The sequence below is a fragment of the Phoxinus phoxinus genome, assembly GCF_949152265.1.
Source record: "Phoxinus phoxinus genome assembly, chromosome: 21".
NCBI classification, from domain to species: Eukaryota; Metazoa; Chordata; class Actinopteri; order Cypriniformes; family Leuciscidae; genus Phoxinus; species Phoxinus phoxinus.
This window is the reverse complement of record NC_136896.1, coordinates 16,534,424-16,556,708: the sequence shown is the minus strand read 5'-3', so window position 1 is coordinate 16,556,708 and position 22,285 is coordinate 16,534,424. Positions and strand designations below refer to the sequence as shown.

Genomic DNA, 22,285 nt, shown 5'->3' with positions numbered 1-22,285 from the left:
TTTCTACATCATTTGGAGATTCAATGTGAAAGTATTACAATATAAAAATTAGGGGTGTCAACGTTAACAAGTTAACGCATGCGATAATTTTTATCCAGTTTAACGCGTTAAAATATTTTAAATACGCTCTTATTCATACACATGCTTTTAAACCATTCAAGAGCGGCAAGACAAAAGAGAACGCGCTGCCTGTGAATGACCTGTCTATGTGACACACACACGATGCTTGTGCGCACAGACAACGCGACAGAATATAGTTCTCTTTCGCGCTTGAACGATTAATAACACACACAATTATCCCAAATGTCCATTTTGTCGAGTATCCTCATAACATAAGACCAGTATTAAATGAGTTAAATAAAGTCTTAAATGAACGTATAGAGTTGTGAGAAAATGAGACGCGTGTGAGATCAGCAGCGGCAGGTCTTAAAGGGACAGCAACCACTAATTATGTCTGTCAGTAAAGTTAATCAAAGGTAACAGAGAAAATGACTCACTGCTCGAGTAAATAAGTTTTGTAGCTTTGATAAGGATTAGTCTATATTTAATCTATAATGTATGCCTTGTAGACTGTTATTCAATTTCTGTATATGTAAGACAGGTAGGAAGGACACAGGTAAATATGACATTAATTAAGGTTTAACTGTGAAATGATTACATTATATAAACTAAATATATTATAAACCTATAAAAGCGCAAGCGTTTTTAATTGTGATTAATCGTGATTAATCACAGAAAAAATGTGTGATTAATCGAGTTATTGTTATAATCGATTGACAGCACTAATAAAAAATATTCAAAAGTTTAATGTTAGGTGCGATTAATTACAGACATATTTGGATTATTTAGTTACATTTTTTTAATCGATTGACAGCACTAATAAAAATGAAAATTCTGTTAAATTTCTCCTATCGTGTTCCATACGAAGGTGAGAACATGATTATGATTCATCCAAACATGACAATATCCCTTTAAAAGCCTGTTTCATCAGGACCTGCATTGAATTTACAGCATCAAAACATCAGCATCGCGACTGTACCCAGCATATCAAGCTGATGGATAACCAGATCAAAGTCTGCGCTGTGGCGGGGGTGACATCAAAAGCAAATGAGATAGAACAAGGGACAGCGGGAGAGAGATTGAAATGTTATTAATGTCCCCTTGATGGCTGATTAATTGGCCCTGATGCTCCAGTTCTTGCATCTGTACGCGTGTGTGCATGTGACATCAGTCATGTCTCACGTGCTGAGGGGAAGTTGACTACTCTGAATGCTCTGGCATCACCCACTCCATTAGAGGGCAATGGCTCAATCACCCAACAATAATAAAGAGCGTTAGAAAGTGTGTGTTTGTGTGCCATCTAAACCACTGTCACCCCGCATTTAAGCATTAGTGTGTCGTCAGGGCATGAAGTTCTAATAGTGATCCATCTCCAACAGGCATGAAGAGGCATAAAAGTTGATTATGATATGGGATATGTGGAGGAGATCACTGCTGTCAGATTAGCTTACCCATGAGGGCTGTGCCTGCCAAGGCTAATTTAATGCTCCGGCCCACGTCATCTCAGAACTCTCTTTAAAGGTGAGAACCGTGACATCAAGTACAAATCTATGCTCTTTGTGCACTTTACAACAATAACATCAAGTGATATTCACTATAAAGTACATTAGGGGGTCTTCAAACTTTATCAGGCCAATGACCCCTTAGAGGGGACGGAGACAAAGCAGGGACCACCTGTTTCAGTGTATTAAAAGTTGCATTTTAAGCCTGAACTTAATCCATCCATCCATCTATCTATCTATCTTCCATCGTAGAATCCATCCATCCATCGTACAATCCATCCATCCATCCATCGTACAATCCGTACAATCCATCCATCCATCGTACAATCCATCCATTCATCGTACAATCCATCCATCCATCGTACAATCCATCCATCCATCGTACAATCCATCCATCCATCCATCCATCCATCGTACAATCCATCCATCCATCCATCCATCCATCCATCGTACAATCCATCCATCCATCCATCCATCGTACAATCCGTACAATCCATCCATCGTACAATCCATCCATCGTACAATCCATCCATCGTACAATCCATCCATCCATCGTATAATCCATCCATTTATCCATCCATCCATCCATCGTACAATCCATCCATCCATCCATCCATCCATCCATCCATCCATCCATCCATCGTACAATCCATCCATCCATCCATCCATCGTACAATCCATCCATCCATCCATCCATCCATCGTACAATCCATCCATCCATCCATCGTACAATTCAATTCAATTCAATTCAAGTTTATTTGTATAGCGCTTTTCACAATACACATTGTTTCAAAGCAGCTTTACAGAAAATGCATTTCAAAAATATACATACAAAAATACAGTTAGTTAATCATGAAATTTAGGGCATAACATATCGCCGGCGTTGGGTCGTCTCTTCACAGGCGTCGAGTCGTCTCATCACAGGCGTTGGGGCATCTGAAGTCTCCATGAGAGGCTGGATACTAACTGGAGCTGACAAACTCTATTTGAGTTATCTCGGGACAGGCGTCCCGAGATAACAACAAAAAAAGGCAGATGGGAAATAATTAGCGTAGCTGCTGTTCTTAATACGAATGCATTTGATCTGATTTAACTGTAGTATAAAAGGTATGAGATGCATCATGTGAATGCTTGGCTAAAGAGACAATCCATCCATCCATCGTACAATCCATCCATCCATCGTACAATCCATCGTACAATCCATCCATCCATCGTACAATCCATCCATCCATCGTACAATCCATCCATCCATCCATCCATCGTACAATCCATCCATCCATCCATCCATCCATCCATCCATCGTACAATCCATCCATCGTACAATCCATCCATCGTACAATCCATCCATCCATCGTATAATCCATCCATTTATCCATCCATCCATCCATCGTACAATCCATCCATCCATCCATCCATCCATCCATCCATCCATCCATCGTACAATCCATCCATCCATCCATCCATCGTACAATCCATCCATCCATCCATCCATCCATCCATCGTACAATCCATCCATCCATCGTACAATCCATCCATCCATCGTACAATCCATCGTACAATCCATCCATCCATCGTACAATCCATCCATCCATCGTACAATCCATCCATCCATCGTACAATCCATCCATCCATCGTACAATCCATCCATCCATCCATCCATCGTACAATCCATCCATCCATCCATCCATCGTGCAATCCATACAATCCATCCATCGTACAATCCATCCATCGTACAATCCATCCATCGTACAATCCGTACAATCCATCCATCCATCCATCCATCCATCGTACAATCCATCCATCTATCCATCGTACAATACATCCATCGTACAATCCATCCATCCATCCATCCATCCATCGTACATGTATACATATACAAAATATAAATGTATAAAACCTGCAACAACTTAAGGTTGGTAAGATTTATTTTTTTTGTAGAAAAAAAAGTCTTATTCCAAGTATACATTTACAAATTATAAATGTGTAAAAATCTATACAAACTGCAACGACTTAAGGTTGGTATGATTTGTTAAGTCTTTTCTGATAAAGGGCTCCATTTGAACAAATATGATCAATCTAATACAGTTTTTTTTTAAGAAATCAATCTAATATGCTAATCATCTAATCATACTGTATATCTAATATGCCAAATCAACTTTTTCAGGATCCTTTGATAAATATAAAAGTTCAAAAGAAGAGCATTTATTTGAAATGGAAAACTTTTGTAACATTACAAATGTCTCAACTGTCACCTTTGATTAATTTCATGCATACTTGCTGAATATAAGTATGAATTTCTTTCAAATAAAAATCTGACTGACCCCAAACTTTTGAAAGAACAGTGATGAATAAACTAATGAACACACACAACTACACCTAACAGGATAAACTGACTCAAGTGAGTTAGTCTGTGTGAGAGAGAAAAGAAACCCAAACCCCTTCTAAAGCATTCATAGTTTGAGAATGTATTATGCTACTAATTGGATTCTATCAAGATAACAAGATACTAAAAAAACCTTTTCACCAAGGGACCCTTAAGGACCAAACACCTTGATAAACAAGCCAAGCACACGCACACATGCTCTTATGGCAAGTGCATCTAATAACTGATGTTTTAAGCTGTTTATGAGTGCAGCTTCACTAGGACCTTCAGACGATCTGTTAAAACAAACACCCGCTTGCAATTCACGTAAACAACTTGTGGCAAAACCAACAAAGTGCTTCGCAATCTCTTAAGAAAATGAAAATGTGCAAATTCTCTGCAAATTATTTTCTCAGGCTTCTGTCTTCGGGCCAGTTTTGTTTCTTTCCATAAACGATAGGCTCCTCTCCAAATTCCTCAAAGCACAGTTCTGCTGATCGTCTGTGTCTGACAGCGACAGGCAGTGAGACAGAGAAAATCACAGCCAGACATTACCATTATAGCCAATAAAGACTTACTGGGGTGCTTCTCCATCTTCAGAGGCTATTGTCTGGACCAGATGGACTAGCTGTTGCCACAGTGAGCTGTGTTCGCTTTTGTACAAATCACACGTGCAGCATGTATGGACGTGTGCAGATTTGAATGAATGAGACACGTTGTCAAAATGACAAAGTGTGAGGGTGATTCAAGTTGGTACAGCAAAACCCATCATACTCTCCCAGAGAATTAAACAGTTATGACTGAAAGAGGCGATTTACTGTATCACGCTGACCCTCCCACTGAAGGTTGCTGTACCGACAAATAACAACTGATGGTACATATTTACTCTAGCTTAAATCCTTTCGATTCTGTAATGCCGCCGACCGCAACTGTTTGACAAATGTGATTTTCATCAAGATAATCAAACATTTAAAGCATATCTGTAGTAATTAACCAGGTGATGTGAGAGGTTATTTACATTTCTGGATTCTCCAGACCGTTTAATCCAAATGACTTATCGTGCATTCAGGATACATTTTATAAATAAAGTCATTTTTTTCTATGATATCATATTTTAGTTCATGTTTATTTTATTTCAAGTAGCGATTTTTTTAATGGTTTTAGTTAACTACAGTATAATAACCCTAATAAGGAAGCAAGCAAGTCATGAGAGATCATGCATTTGCTGTGTTCTCTCTGCACATTTCTTGTGCTTTTTGTCACAAGAAAAAAAAACATTGCAAGCATCAGGCATGTTGCATATGCATACAAAATGCAGGGGTCATAATTAATTCACTTTGAATAGTGAAAGCAGAAATGGCAAACACTGCATTAATGAGAACAGGGCAGATCCTCCTGGGGCTGTCATCTTTAATGCAAAGATAATGTGGAGTTCAATTAAAGCTGTGCCCAAGAAGCCCGAAGAGACAACAGACTGTCTTCTATATTCGGCGCCTCCCTCAACCTTTTGTTTAAGCCAAATGGTGGGAAATCAATAATATATGATGCAGGTAGCCGGTACCATAATGACCATGTGTTATGGACTATAAAGAACCTTCCAATCTCTTGCACTCAGGAAAATATGGATACAAATGTCTCAAACCAGGTGTTGGGAAAGGCCAATGATGAGAACAAATGGGTCAGTAAATGTACGAGGACCTGCAGAGAGTCAGTAAATAATTCAGCACACAGCAGAAGGTGGGTCAGAAGAGAAAGTCTCAACCTCCAGTCAAGTCTTGTGCTAGAAAAACAAATGATTCAAATGATGTGTTCACAAATTCAAAGCAACATTCAAACCCTCGTTGTTCCAAATCCATATGGTGTCATTTCTTTTTGCAATATACATATGTAAAACAATATTAATAAAATAGTTCTATTAAAATAAATTAATAAGGACCTTTTTACAAAGTCTTAATTTTGTTTCTGGAGTCTAGAACAGGCTTTCATGCTTTCAATGTTCAAAAACGAATTCATTTTCACTTATTTGACATTATTGCAGCACCTCTCTTCCCAGTTTGTCAGTAACGCTCTGTTTAGTTCCGGTCTCTATGAAGCCCCTTCTTCCGAAAAGCGCAATGTACCCTGATTGGTCGGATGGATCAGTATTTTGTGATTGGTCATCAGCTTCGAGCGTGTTTCGGAAATGTCACGTCCCTTACCATAATCACGCTGGATCCAGGGTGGGAAAAATACAGCGTCTCTTGGCGACAACACACTACTACAGTAACAAAACTCAACCAGGCCTCGCCCTTTTTATTTTGCGTATGCCTTGGGCGGGAATAATTTACTTTAAGTGGTATTTGTTTTATTGTAGTAGTTGTTGTAACTGCGCAGACATTTTTCTTGCTCCAACAGCATGACACTAAAGAAAGTTTAAAATTAGAAAAAGAAAAAAAGCATCATGGGTCCTCTTTTTTTTATATATATATATATATAATAATGCAATACATTAAAAAAATTCAAAATATTATACACAAGGAAGAACTTACTATAGTGGATGTTCGACTACTGTATCTCGATTACATAATTTGTGTCCATCCAAATCATTTGCAAAACTGCTTTAACAGGGAAGAATGTATATTTGGACATGGGCTGTGCAACATCTAAGCATTCCCTCAAAGTACCACTGAATCTCTGCTCTCATTCTGGCCTGTGGCTATATAGTACAGTATCATCTCGAAGTACATCTGTGCATCCCAGCTGCAGTGAAGATCACACTGCATGCACCAAAGCGTGAAAAAAACATGAACATTTGCTCATTTTAATGGTAAATGTGGGTCATAGAGACGGTCAGAGGTCTGTGATCGTTCCCCCTGGAGACAAGAGATGTGATGAACAATATAAGCAAAATACGAGTGCACAGATAATCTAAATAAAGGTTATTCGTTCATAATGTGAAGTTACCAAGGTTCTCGGAGAAAAGAGTACAGCTAGAGTTCCCAGCTTTGCCCTTATATAACACATTATTCTATTCAGTGATTATTCATTATAAATGTTAATTCAATCATTTACATATACATTTTCGGATTGAAGTCCATATTCTTATTGAACGTTTACTCTGAAAATAGGTTTGCGTGTTCAATAGAGTGTACAGCCATTTTATATTACTGCATGGAAATCTTCTACATGGAAATCAGTGTATTTTGAATAAACTAAGACGCGTGCTCTTTTCACATTATTATTCTCTTCTATGTCTCTCTCTAGCCATTTATTACTCTACGTTTGGGTAATTTAATCAAACCCCTCATTTGCATTCATATCCACAACAATAGCAGACAAAAGGATGAGGCATAAATTGAAAAACTTAGGCCTGTAACCTTATTAAATATAACACTGTGAAGATGCCTATTATGCCAAGGCTGTGCTTATTTGATTAAAAATAGAGTAAAACAGTGATATCGTGAATTTACAATATGAACAATTTTATTAAAAATTTGTTTAAAAATAATAAAAGTATTAATTTCTTTTTTTTTAAATGAAGATGACTGATATTGTAAATAAATACAGTGCACTTACATGACGCATAATAGGAATGACTAATTTTGTTAGTGTCATATGTGGTCACTTTTTTATTCATTCAGTCAGTTCAGCTCACTTATTCACACTCGTCACTAGAACATAAAGTCTGTGCACCCTGGCGTGCCAGAACATTAGCACAAAAAGGTTCTCTCATACTTTTCTATGCATATGAATATTTTTATGACCACTTCTGCCTCTGTATAAACGGCAATCTCTTTGCTTGTAAGTTGGGGGTGGAATGGTTTAGTGGTAATAGATCTAGCTAGAGAAGTTAAAGATTATAGGTTTGAATCCTCTAAGCGGTGATCAACGAACTAACATTATTGTTCCCAAGAGCAAAGCCCTTATATACTTACTTAATATTGTCCCTGTGACAAGTGTACTGTAATAACTGTAACTTTAGATTAAAGCATCAACTTAACTTCTACTGCCGTATAAATCACATCCGCCCCTTCTTGGCAAGTCGTTTTTAAATGGCAATGACTCACAAAGGCAGAATAAATAAATGATTCAATTAAAAATGAGTCTCTAGCACTGTGTTCTTAATACACAGAACAGAGCTGGGTTAAACGTGTGACAAGGAAGTATATTATTATGATAGAAAACATCAACAAATGCCTTTACTACGAAACACCCAGGCAAAAGTGCACATCAATACACTTATCGGTCTACATATGTGGGCACAGTGAGCAGGTATTACACACTGGCATTGTCCTATTTTGCTGTCAGGCTATCAGCTGAGAGCAGGGACAGTGAGCCCGGTGCCTGGGGAGGATGTGCACATTATCTCTGTACTGACACCCTCTAAACAGCCAATCCCCAGACCGCAATAGGCCTCAGATAGACTCACAAAATCCCTCCATCAGCCTCTCCACCTATGAGTGGATTAAATATACCTACTGCACTAGCCTGCACGCACACACACGCACACACACACACACGCACACACACACACACACACACACACACACACAAATGTGTGGAAAAGAGCAATTTGGTACCATGCACAGAAAAGAAGAAAGTTTGTGTTCGTCGTCAACGAAGAAAGAACGAAAAAATGTCTGCAAAATAGAATGAAGCTGAGACTGTTCGCCAGCTTTGTGAAACACCGGCTTTGTGGAACGCCAGCTTTGTGGAACGGTAGCTACGCGATGCGTTAGTGTACAACCGTATCCGGAAAAAAAAGCTTGAGCGTGGTTTCTCGAGATCGAAAGCGCAGATCATTAGTAAACTTAGTAAAAAATGTAAAAATCCACCAAGTGCACGACTACAATGGAAAGAGCGGTAGCTGAAGATTAGATTGGCCTTGCTACAACACGTCCTGAAGTCACATGTCTTTACGGAATCTTTACGGGATGTGTGTGAACGCACTCACAAATTCCGGAAAATCACTGAACCAAAATCAAACGATCCCGGGACAAATCCGTTTATTTTCCAGAATCTCTGTGTGAAAGGGGCTTAAGGCACTCTACCTGTCTCACTGGGAATACGACCACTCATCCCAAGAGTTTAACAAGATAACACTGGCTACTTTCCATGATCTCTCAATTATGTCTAAGAAAACTCCCTTAAGATTTACTCCCTTTTAAAGTTCTGAAGCGTGAACAAAAAAACGCTGCCTCAAAATGAAGTCTGTAAATGTGATCCTGATACAAACCTCAGCTATAAAAAATAATCTAAACACAGCTGAGGAGCTTATGAGGTGACAGTTTGACTGGAGTGCTGACAGTCGCCTCTCTTTGATGTCATCATTCTTCCTGTGGTTGGCTGGGCTCAGCGTGCCTCTGCTTGGTAGTCAGGGCACATTTGACGGGTAGGCTGGGGAGCGTTTAGCGTGTTTGCCCGGCGAGCCTCTGACAAATCAGCTGTTTAGGAGCTGTCAGTTTGGCTGAGCAGCAAGGGGCCTGACATGGCCCAAGCAGATGGAGTCATGGACACAACAACACAACAAATCCACAATCCATCCCAAAACACAGAGAGCTTCATGACAATCACAGAAGGAATGAAATAAAGTTACAGTCTCAGAGACGGGAGGATATTACACACACCAATAACAATGCTACAAGGAATCTTTTGCAGTTATATATTTGTGCTATTACTTCTCTAAGCATTCATACTGTACTTTAAATCCTGGTGGATGATGAAAAGGCCAACAAAAAAGTGTAAAAATCTAAATTGGAATTGGTTGGAATTTTTGTGAAATCACCAAAAGCATCAAATCTTCTTGATTCACTTAAAAGGTGGAAAAGTAACAGTTCTTAACAATAAATATCAGAGGAGACGTAAGAGCCTGCTTAGTGTTGCACTGGTTTCAGTGAGACACATGAAAGGTCTGGATGGGTAATTACACAAGCTGCTGTCTCGAGATGAATGATGAGACTAGCAATGAGAAACTCACAGTTGCAGATAAGACAAGTCCTTCATTTCAAAGGGGTGTAAGGGTTTCCCCAAGTGAGGCATTATTTGCATTTTCTCATCATTACTCTTGTTAGTGTAACTAGAGTCAGAGATTCAGGCCTGAGGAGAACACAACTATGTTGCACAGTGCAAAGTTAAACTTCAGTTCAAGAATGATTAGGATGGACCATCAAGAGACATCAAGCAACATGGTTTAATGAGAAAGACAGAAAGCGCTAATATGATGTATTCAATCAGTGTTGGGTAAGTTACTCTAAAAATAAATGAATTACTAGCATCAACAGTGTAATTCGATTACTGTACTAATTACTCTCTCTAAAAAAGTATTGGATTACTTATTACTAATTACATTCTAAATTCCATATCAACTTCAACAAGTTGAGCAATACAAGGATATACACGAAAAATGCACATTTAATTCTTTCAAATAGATTATATACAAATGCATAAATTACTCTGGAACTGAAAAAAGCATGTAAAAGGAGGTTACATTAAAACCTATATTTTAACATTAGACGTTGAATTTTGCATTTTTGGGAAATTTCAGAATTTTGTTGAATTTACATCAGAAGTAAAAGTAATTAAATTACAGTAATTAGATTAGTGCTCTTAATATTAAATTACACTGCCGTTCAAAATGTTGGGGTCCGTAAGATTTGTAAAATGTTTTGACAGAATTCTCTTATGCTCACCAAGGCTGCATTTATTTGATTAAAAATACAGTAAAAACAGCTATATTGTAAAATAGTATTACAATTTAAAATAACTGTTATATATTTTAAAATGTAACTTAGTCCTGTGATGGCAAAGCTGAATTTTCAGCATCATTACTAGTTTTCACTTTTCAATGTCACACACACACACACCATTGTTGTTGATGTTTGTGAATATTTTACTTCATTACATAAACTAAAAGCCTATAAAATAAGCCGCCTTTGAAATTGTCTAAATATCCATCCACCTATAGCATCATATGAAGAAGCCACTTAATAAATCTGAGGCACCCTGCTAACCTTTGATTTACCCACACAAGTGGATCCAGAAAATGATTCTACAGTCCCTGTTTGAGAACACTCAAAGTCTCGGCTCAAAACTCAGCACTGTGGAAGATCAGATATCATACGCGCATACGCGTGCAATGGCGCGTATAGCGAAGAAAGAGAAAGGAGCCCCTTTTTAACGAACTGCCACTGAGCTCCTGCAAAACAATAACGGAATTAACAATTACATGACAGCTAATCTCAACGGGCCAATGATTACCAACAAAAGCCCTGTCGCAGTTGCCGCCATTTCAACTTTAAAAGCCTGCTCTCGTTGCACCTTTTTCTCCCTGCTTTCTTGTTCTAACTGAACCCTGAGGGTTTCCACACTCCAGTTGAATTTGCATGTCAAAGTTTCAGCGAAAACTTCAGCAGAAGGCAGTGAGAAAAAAGAGAACAGAGAGGCTTCTTCTGCCCTGTGAATGTGTGCAGCTTCAGCACACCAGCAAAACGAAACTCGAATCTGGTTCACACGCTTCCCTGAGAGGTCAGGAACTTCTTATCGCCGAGCAGAGCGAGTTACTCGAGGACAGACGCAGACATGTTTCCTAATTGACAATTGCTCAGCTGTTTTCCACTCCTTGCTGATATGTTAAGAGCAAGATGGCAAAATGTGGCGCGGGGTTAAAATAACTCGTATTTGAAGTCCAGACCAACAACCGACTGCTGGTATTACAAAACTAATGTGCTCAGAGCAGGAACAAAGCATGCTGTCTACACGCCAGCCCTGGGGTTGATTGACTCTTTTGATTGGCCGTCCTTGAGGTGGGACGCAGGCTGGCAGTGCCTGTCTGGGTCCCGGTAAATCAGGTCTGTCTTTCACGCTCTAAAAAGTCTTCCTTTGAAGGGCCACGCGGGGGCCAGTGGCTCTGCCTGGCACGCTCTCAAAAATCACAGGCAGCGAGAGGAAGCTGTGCCACAAGCCAATTACCTGCCCCTGGATGAACACGGGGGGAAAAAAGGAGGAAAATGAAAAGACAGGTGGGGAATCCGAGTGCTGTCAGAGTGGCCCATCCTCATTAACGCATAGAGTGCTGCCCCGCTGATGATGCTGATTGGACACTGGAGCAGAGGGCAGGACCACATGACACAGCAATCTCGCCCTTATACAGCATTGTAGATGAAAGGCAAGAGAAAAAAAAAATGTCAACACTCCCCAAAGCAGCAAGATTACTGAAGAACTGAAGTTGTGGTACTAAAAAATGGCCAGCAAAACTCTATATATCAGCACAGCGTAATGTAGTTGTGTGGTTCTGTCTGTCGGAGAACAGGGAACGCTGAGACCAGGTAGTGCTAAAGAAGTAGTGGAAAATTGTAGATTGCAGCATTGCAGTCTTCAAAACATCACTTTGCTCTCTTTTTATTGAAACACTCCTCAAAACTGAGGCCCCGGGGCCCTAGCAGTGATGTCATACGCCATGCATATAGCAGGTGGTGACAGTGGCGCTGATAGAAAGTGTTTTTTTGGCGGGGCTCTAGCTCTCCTTTCTATAGCATTCCCTTTATTTTGTCTTTTTGTGCTGTGCTGAGATGTTTTCTCCTCATATTTCTGGATTACTGTCATTTAAAAAGTTTAAATGTGGCGGCCTACAAACTTTGCTGCTGCCAATGTTTTCTGCCGGCTGTGCACAGAATCAACAATCAACTTTTAAGTGTGTGATGCATTGTTTCCCACAACTGTGATTCTTTTGAAAATACATTCATGTCAGATTAAAGTCTTTGCAGAACGGGTTTGCGCAAAATTCTAAATTTAAGAAATGGATTCATAAGTGTGAATTTGGATGGAATTGGAAATTGGAGATTTTTAAACTTTCACACAAGGCTTTATCATTAACTCTTTCCTCGCCAGCGTTTATTTATTTATTTAAAAAAAAAAATACGTTTCCAGCCATCGCCAGCATTTTTGATAGTTTTCATAAAACTTTCATGGCCTCCATAATATTTTGTTGTATGAATATTTGAATATGCAATATATCAAAAGAAAGAACAGGTTTCTGCTTACCGGTATATATATTAAAAAAAGCTTTTTAAGCTTCATGCACTCTTTTTTTTATCAACATTTAATGTAAGTTTCATAAAAAAGTTAAACTTAAAAACAAAAAAGCTGTGAAAATCGCGGGTTTTTCTTTTCAAAGACTACAACGTGCATAAGCAATGCTTTTATCGCTTGTTTCTCCTTTTTTTGCCTGTTTTCTGATCCAGAGCTTCTCTACTCTTTCAGAAGATGCGTAATAGCGCCCCCTACCATATAACAATAAAGACACAGAAAGCCAGACAATTCCGTCAATGGCAGGGAAAGTTACAATTCAAAGTATAGCAGTTATATAAATTTCTATTGAATTTCAATCCATTTTAATTCTACTTCAATTTAAATTCAAACTGTGATTATTTTCTCTTTTCTTACCTCAGTTCAAGCTCAACTAAAATTCAGGAATTCTCAATTCAACTCTGAATGGTGCACAGATGTGGAGAAATATAAAAGAAATGTATAGTAGATAAAGAAAAATAAGTAAATTTATGATAAATAACTAATTATTTAAACATACAATAAATTAATTAAAAAACGATAAAATATATTTATAAAATGAATGTTTTAGGTTGAGTCAAAAAACAGAAGGATGAGGGGGAGAAAAAAAGAGAACCTGCCATTATAGAGAAAAATGCGGTACATACCTTGTTGCCGATGGCTTTTTTAGGTGGGAAATTGAACGCGTCGACTTGTGGGAATTGCGGCCGCAGGTAACCGTGCAGCGTCCTGAACTCAGTGTAGCGCCGGTACACGTTCCACTCATTGTCCAGGATTCGAATGTACACCTGAAAAGATCAAATGCATAAAATGTCACTGGTTAGAGTGATAAGTATCTGATGTGATATTTTGCTCTTGTTAGCCTCATTATTATTTGCATCTGTGATAAGCCAGATCTCCCATGGTGCCGTAGTCAGACAGACACAATGACTGTGCAAAATGTGCATTGCAGGGACGACAACACAAGGAAGAGGAGAGGGATGCTATTTTCACACCTCGCTTTCTCCTTCAGAGCAGGACAGAGGAGCCGGGCTCGATTTACCCAAGCAAGACCTCTGATCACAGAGAAGCGGCACACTTAAGTCTCTTGAACAGACAGCAGCGACTCCACCGGGGATGCAGAGCAGAGACTGGCTTTAGTAACAGGATCTCATGAGAGGTTAGACTCTGACAGCACGTTAGCACCTGCGAGTGTCAAACTCAGGCTGTTCTGAGACTACTGGTGTCACCGCGTCAGTGCAATCATCAGCTGAAAAAATCATGCATGCAAACTAGATGTCAAAACAACTCAAATGGCCTTAGTTTTTTTTTTTCCTGTCTAAGTAACTTTCAAAGTGTCCTGTTCATGCAATGGCGTACAGCCTGGAACAATAGTAACAGTGACAAAACTACACTACTGTTCAAAAGTTTTGTTAAATGTTTGTGAAAGAAGTCTCTTATGCTCATCAAGGCTGTATTTATTTGATCAAATCTCTAATATGAAATATATCAAATATATAATATATTTAATATATAATATATCTCTTAAATAACTGTTTGAATGTATTTTAACATCTAATTTATTCCTGGGATGCAAAGATGAATTTTCAGCAGTCGTGACTCTTCAATGTCACATGATCCTACAGAAATCATCGAAATATTCAAATTTTGTGCTCAAGAAACATTTCTTATTATTTTCAATGCTGAAAACAGTTGTACTCCTAAAGCCCAATTTATACTTCTGCGTCGGAGCTACACCGAAGCCTCTACGCATATGACTGAGCTTAAAATGTTTACTTCTCGAGTTATGTCCTGGATGAAATCGAAACAGGAATGTACCCATTTGTAGATAGCTGGTTTGTGTATGTAAGTGATTTATATGGTGTGTCTGTAGATATGTTTTTAAGATGAAATAGTAAATGTTGTAGTGTAAAGGCCCAACCATGGACTGGAGTTGAAAATTAGCAATAGCTATAATCTCTTTTTAAATAGCATCAGTTACAGACTTGCTTTGTACTATGTTTAATTGCAATGTCCATGTCAAATAAATGAATAAATAAAAATAAAAAATAAAAATAGACTACGCGATGGTTTTCATTTATACTTCTATTATACGTTGTCCGCGTTGACGCGCAATTACACATGCAGAGGGAGCATGTGAAACCCGAGGGAGGAGTTCTAGCAGACCAATCACAGCGCTTGCGTCCGCGTAGAATTGGCGCGTTGTTACATTTTTGGAGAGGTGCACGTCAGGGTACGCGCGCTACACACAGCTACGGCGGGAGTTTGACGCAGAAGTATAAATTGGGCTTGAATGTTTTTGTGGAAACAGTGAAACATTGTTTTCAGGATTCTTTGATGAATGGAATTTATTTGAAACAGGAGTCTTTACTTTCACTTTTGATCGATTCAATGCGTCATTGTTACCATATAAACTAGAAACGAGAGTTAATTCCTCCCGTCGCAGAATTTGGGTCATGCTAAGACCACACATAACCAAATAGGTTAATGAAAAACAATCCATGATCCAGTACAAAAACTAAAGGGTCCCTGCTCTGGCCCATAGTGCACTGGGAGAACAGACATGTGAAAAGCGAAATGACTGTAAAAATCACATTAGCAGGTCTTGGGTGCTGAAGATGAGAGTGAGCAGAATAACAAATAAGGCTTAGTCACAAGCAGCAGGCCATTACAGTTTCCCTCATAGTCATTATCTTTAATAGCTTGTGCTTTGTTTGAGTTCAGTCTGGTTTGGCGCGTTCATGAATATAGGATGTTGATGCTTTATAAAGTTTAATTTAATTCTCTTTACAAATTAGCTCGATAGCAACTGCTTTATGCAAATCTTATTTACGATTAAACCTTGAAATTCTCTAATCAGGAGGATATTTCAAAAAAGAAGCCACAATTATATGAAGACACAGAATGATGAACACATTGAACCACACATACACGCACACACAAGAGAGGTTTTATGGCCTTAACTAAAGGAAATCAAAATGACAAACTGACGGTGTATTAAAGCTATCATAATCCCATAGAGGCGGTCTCATTAGCATACATATTTATGGCAACAAATCATCCTCTAAAGAGCAATCACTTCCCCCTCAATAATCGCAAATTAATTCGACGAAAAAGTGTTTGAGGAAATCCAGCTCTCACTGAAAACTCTTTCTTGACAAAAATAAAACCAACCTCAATTAAAATTAAAAGCTCATGGCAAGATGTCAAGAAATTCTGGAATTAGCCCAATCAGGCCAAACAACATCCTTAAAAATAAAGTGACAAGTGTTAAGAATTTATTATTTTTTTTTTCACCTGCAGTTCACTTAATATTCATTCAATAATTACAATCTAGATTTAGATGTTAAGAAAAAGCGAGACAAAACTGTCTGACGTGATACTCAAGTGTTCTGGGCCATTTCCAGGCTTTTGTTATACAGTTGCTAAGACGTTCTGAGCTGTTAAAAGTCACCATGAAATCACTTTTTTTTAATGGAATATTGCAGTGTTCATTTTAAATTATTTATCTGTGCACATCATTATTATTATTTTTAATTAATGTGCCCTTGTAATCTTTTATCAAAATAACTTCCCCTCCCTCTTGCAATGACTCTTCTCTTCTCAAACTGTCACTCACATGAGATCACAGCAACAATAGCAATAAATTCCTGAACCAATCAATTCCCAATGGACAAAATAAAGCCCTGTCCAACATTTGTTCTTGTTTGAGAAGCTGTTTTACTTGGATATACGTCACAATAGGGAAAAAAGACGCATCTTCCATTTCATGCCGACATTAAGCACACTGCTCAAGTGTTCTGGCTAGTGTTATCCCAGTTGCTAGGGAGTTGCTATCTGGTTGTCTTTCCCGCATAGTAACTCCCAGTCAAAAAGTAATAAAGTAAATAGGAAGTAAGGGAAAATTAAAAACGACTACATTAATCAGCTATAATTAATCTAGTACTGTAATAGTAGTGTGGATGATTTATAACAATTTGCGTCTAGTCTATTAATTTGGGCAATACTGTAATATGGAGGAAATGTCCATTAGACTTATGTACCTTTGCAGATTTGTATTACATCCACTGTGGACAGTATAACGGAAAAATCATTTATCTTTGTTGAGAAACAATGAAAGGAGAAAGAAAAGAACAGCCAGTGTATGATTCATACTAAAAGCAAATGTCAGCCTGGGGGAGGATGCTAATATTTAGCCCAGCTATAAAAGCGTTTACAATATCTCATAATATCCATATTGAGAGAAGAAGTGTTCCTTACGGAGATTTACCAGTGACACACACACACACACACAAACAAAACGCATCGTTGTTTCAGCTCAGATACACCACACCATATTTATAGGTGTTGTAGCAGCGGGCAAGCAATCATGTCTGAAGATGAAACGCAGCAAATTAATGTTGGTTTGGAAGCATGTCTAATTGGAGGTTCCCAGCTGTGGTAAAAGCTGTGGTTTGACCCCTTCTATTTCTGGTGGACTCATATATGGTGGCCTCCCCATTATCCCACAGAGAGCCAAACCCTCTTTCTACCTATAGACTAGAGACTCCACACGCTCTCTCCTGAGCCATTCAGCTTAACTACAGTTGTCAGTGCACAAATCACTGGCAGCCGGAGTGCCGAGGTCACTTCCTGCTGAGGGCTCCCCGGTGAGATTTGTCTTTTAGTCGATCCTAGAATTATGTGCATTATTCTAATTTGCTCAATAAGGGATATTTTGTGCAAAAATGGAAATGCACAAACCACCCGCCGGGTTCATTTCACCCATTTTCCATCAACTAGCTTCAAACTTCCCATCCATGATGCTCCTCTAACTGGCCTCTACGCATATCTAACTGATAGTTAAGCAATATCACAGGAGCGAATGTGCTGTTGTATTTAATACTAGTGTGGCTGTGAAACGGCCACAGGCATCAGTTATCTTTAGAGTGGCGCAACAAGTAATGTTGGGAGGTTTTCTACAAAAGTAACAGATATTCATTACAACAGCAAAGTTGTGAGTGGGATCTGTGATGCTACTGACTTATAAGGCCCTACTATAAAGTGTTTAGCATAAATTAGTGTTTACATAAGTGTTTACTATAATGTATTTAACCGATCTGCTATCGCCATACAATCCATCACGCTCTTTAAAGGCAGGGTAGGTGATTTGTTCCAAAAAAAAAGTTATTCTAGTCACTTTACATCCTGAGAGCAATCACTAAGTTAAGTATGTATTTATATGTATATACTTAGTCTGTGGAACATGTTCGTCCAATCATTGAATTCGGTCCAAATGCAATGATACGACAGCCTATCTGCCACGATCAACGGCGAAATGAATCTGAAGCAGTCAGATGGTACAGGTCAGTGTTCTTTAAGTTGTTTGCTCATTATTATGTTATGTGCTTTGAGACATGTAGTTTAACGACGTCTCTTGTGATGCTTTTGTTTGCTCCCTTGCGTGGCTTTGGAGACACTCTGAAAGGAGGGTAGGATCTTATGCTTTCAAAGCTAGTTCGCTAATGCTAGCCTCTCCGAAAATTGCCTACCCTATCTTTAAGGTCACAAAACCCTGGACTTTTGGTAGTACCTAGGATATCTAAGCCCACTAAAGGAGAAACAGCATTTGCACATTTGGCTCCTTAACTCTGGATAATGTAACTCTGGCCTTCCTGATGATGTTCGAGGCTCAGATTCACTCTTCCAGTTTAAAACTAGATTAAAGACATCTCTTTAGCCAAGCATTCCATAATGCATTTCATAATCTTGCACTCCAGTTATATCGGATTACATGTGCATGACTATGTATTGCTTGAAACGTTATGAACAGCAGCTACACTCATTTTTTTTTTCATGTACGGTACTTTTCTGTTTTATCTCAGGATGTGCATCCCGAGGTAACTAGGGATTACGCCAGCTCCAGTTTGGATCCAGCCTCTTACAAAGACTTCAGATGACCCAAAACCAGTGAAGAGATGACGACAACCCCTGTCAGCACTTCAGATGACTCTAACTCTGAATCAACATACACAACTGCCAAATTTTCTATTTAGTGTAATGATTACGATCACAACTTAATCACGGCTTTAATGAACTCATTGTTTATGTCTAAATGAATACATGATATTAGCTAACTGCATGATTTGTATTATCTTATTTGTATTATAATTTTTTTTACAAATGGACATTACTTTGAGACAGTCACCTCAGATAACAGATTTCTCTAAATTGTAACATAGAAACCTGCCTTTTCTGTAAAGCTGCTTTGATATGTGCATTGTAAAAAACGCTAAACAAATAAATTTGAATTGATCTTGCTTTTCTACAACAGTTCAGTAAAAAATATGGACTTTCTATTAATATATTCTATTAATTTATTAAACTTGTTACATGTATTTACTATAGCAATAGCAGTAAATCATGCATAATGATTTAACTAACACTAAACCTTACTATAAAGTTTAGTTTAGTGTTAAAGTTTAGTTTAATAATAACTTGTTACTTATTTGTGCAATTACACTGCTACATTGACATATTAAAATAAAGTTGCCCCAAAAAAGCTAATATCATATATTTTAGACTAAATACAGTTATTTAGTTACTTTTAAAAGAGTTTAAAAAATTCAATGCACAATCATTATCCACACAATAAATATGAATGTGGTTTATTAATTTCACTCTTTGTACATATTATCATCATTTTTAAAGTATATTTTTATATTGAATTTTCTTTTTAAGTTAGTGTATCTGATAAACTGCAAATAGATACACTTCAATGTCAAATTATAATCTGTACAAAGAGTGAAATAAGTCACATTCATATTTATTGTGTGAATAACGCTCATTTATGTTAATCATTTATAGTAACGGATAAGTTCCAATCATGATTTTTAAAGCATAATTTCCAAAAAACATAATGTACCCCTAATAAAGTTGAAGATAAATCAAGATAAATATGACTTGTGTTTAATGTGCATCATTACTCAAGCAATCATTTTGTGAACTCAAGCCAGATATTTAATATTTAATTGTATTTAGGGTACATAAAATTAGTTTTAAAAAGTAATTTCTATCACTGTTGTTTCCATCACATAATGTTATTAATTAAACACAATAAATAATGTGATGCATTATGTGGTAGAAAGGTTGGAATTTTTATTACTTAAAAAAAGACAATTATCCTTAGATGCATGAAACTCCACTATCAGTCTACTGCTATTGAAAGAAAAGGTGCATTTTGAGACAATTTTGATGCTCTAAAGGCTCAACAGGGCCAAACGTGCCAAAATTAGAGGACCGGAAATCAACATTATGAACAAAATTCTGATGCTGTGTCCAAAACCAGGTTACACTAAGTAGCACATCTTAAATAACTCCATTCACAAGTAAAATCTATTTATACAGTTTTGAGGACTGATTCTGGAAAGCACACTCATGATGGTACACGGCCCTACAATTTGACACCCCCAAGTTCACTCTACACTCCAGTTCTACCGAGACAAAACATTTGCCAAATTAGGCAGAAAATAGAATCCATTTGGAAGATTGCTGTGCCAGAGTCATGGTGTAAAAGGAATGACAGAGCCAGAGAGAGAAATGAAGAGAGGAAGGAAAGGAGGAGAGGGAGCAATAAGGAGGAGTGAGAAGAGAGTTTTTCATTAGGAACATTCAGCCGCAACATCTGTCACCTGTGTGCAAAGTGCAAGCAGGTGTGTGTGCGCATGTCCTGTTCAAAGCGTAACCATTATCCTTTCCAGATGACATTCAAGAACCTCAAAATATGAGTTAAACCTTGTTAAACTCGTGGTAAATCATGCGCACTGTAAAAAAAAAATTTGGTTTAACTTAAAAAAGCAAGTTACCTTGTTGCCTTCAAATTTTGAGTTCGTTGTAATTAAAAATTTGAGTCAATACATTTACATTTAGTCATTTAGCAGATACAATGTAGAAGAATGGTTTCATAAACAGAAACTCAAAATAGTATGTTATCTTCACACATTAGTTATCGAAGTTGATTTGACAAAAGATAAAACGTTGTGATAACAAATCATGAAAATTTAGTGGGTTTTTTCCTGACCGGTATCATTATGTTAAAATAGAAATAAAGTAAATTAGAATAGATAAGTGTCTTAGTTTTGCAGGGGTTTAGTATTGATTGCGCAAATAGCAGTATAAACAACAGAACATGAGGATTCACACTTAGTAACATCACACACCTGCAGCGCTTCTGTGAACAGAGAAAAACAGAAGAAAAATGAAGTTCTAGCATTGCATCACAGCCTGTTCATTATCAAAATAAAAGTGTCAACAAAACATATAAAAAGTTACACTGCTCAATTTAAATGGTGTCAGCCCTGTATTCAAGTCCTTAATACGGTTACTGTCACACACAATTCAGTTATTTACGAGAGTGACAACCACATTCTACCGAAATCTCACAACCGCACAACTTCGAAAAAAAAAAAACGCTTTGTTTGAACGGAACCAGGCCGTCTATCACGTAGTACAGTGCAAGAGAGTCGCTCTGCACAGTGTGTTTCTCTTTCGGTGAACGAACGAACGAACAAACGAACGAATGCATAGATATATATATACTGTATACTACTGTACACCCAAAGCGCTTTACAATCATATAAGTTTTATAGCGACGGAGATATGAGCTGTGAATAATACACTACTGTTTAAAAGTTTGGGGTCAGTACGTAAAAAGAAAAATCATACTTTTATTCAGCAAGAATGCATTAAAATTGACAGTAAAGACATCTATAATGTTAAAGCATTTCCATTTCAAATAAAGTTTGCTTTTGAACATTCTATTCATCAAATTAAAATGTATCATGGTTTCCTCAAAAACATTAAGCAGGAATAAATAAAGGAATAAATATTGCACAATATTACTGTATTTGTACTGTGTTTTATATGTACTGTATTTTTGATCAAGTAAATGCAGCTTGGTGTGTAAAAGATCCTTTAAACAAATCTCTAAACCTTTAAACAGTAGTGCATATTTAATAATCATGCAGTGAAGAATAATTTAATTGAGAAATATTTATATCAAATCATTTAAAAAATGTATATATAAATATATAAAATATAATATGATTTTATTATTGACTTATTGTGATAACAGTAATACCATGAATGATCTGCCTTTGACCTTATCAGTCACCTTGAAAAATAACCAAAACAACCACCACTAACGGTTGAGGGCTGCCTAAAATAACAAAATAAAATAAGAGTCAAAAGGCAATATTAATCTAGACATGGAGCTGGTGTGCCATTCTCAGCCTGACCTTTCTGTCCAACACACATCGATCTCATTTGGTATAAGATTTGA

General features: G+C 37.6%; 1 protein-coding gene across 3 annotated transcripts in view; it reads right to left on the bottom strand.

The window, feature by feature from the left end:
* The window catches only part of snx29 (sorting nexin 29), a 121,795-nt gene that overhangs the window by 10,115 nt on the left and 89,395 nt on the right, over positions 1–22,285 (bottom strand). Inside the window, exons 19-20 of one of the 3 annotated variants that reach the window (XM_079595733.1) lie at positions 13,614–13,754; positions 11,442–11,877 (exon numbers count right to left, since the gene is read on the bottom strand). In XM_079595733.1, the coding sequence (XP_079451859.1) occupies positions 11,767–11,877; positions 13,614–13,754 (252 nt within the window). In that variant the 3' untranslated portion in view covers positions 11,442–11,766. Of the gene's footprint in view, positions 1–11,441; positions 11,878–13,124; positions 13,389–13,613; positions 13,755–22,285 lie in introns of those variants that run through there. The other 2 variants (XM_079595734.1, XM_079595732.1) reach the window with 2 other exon arrangements.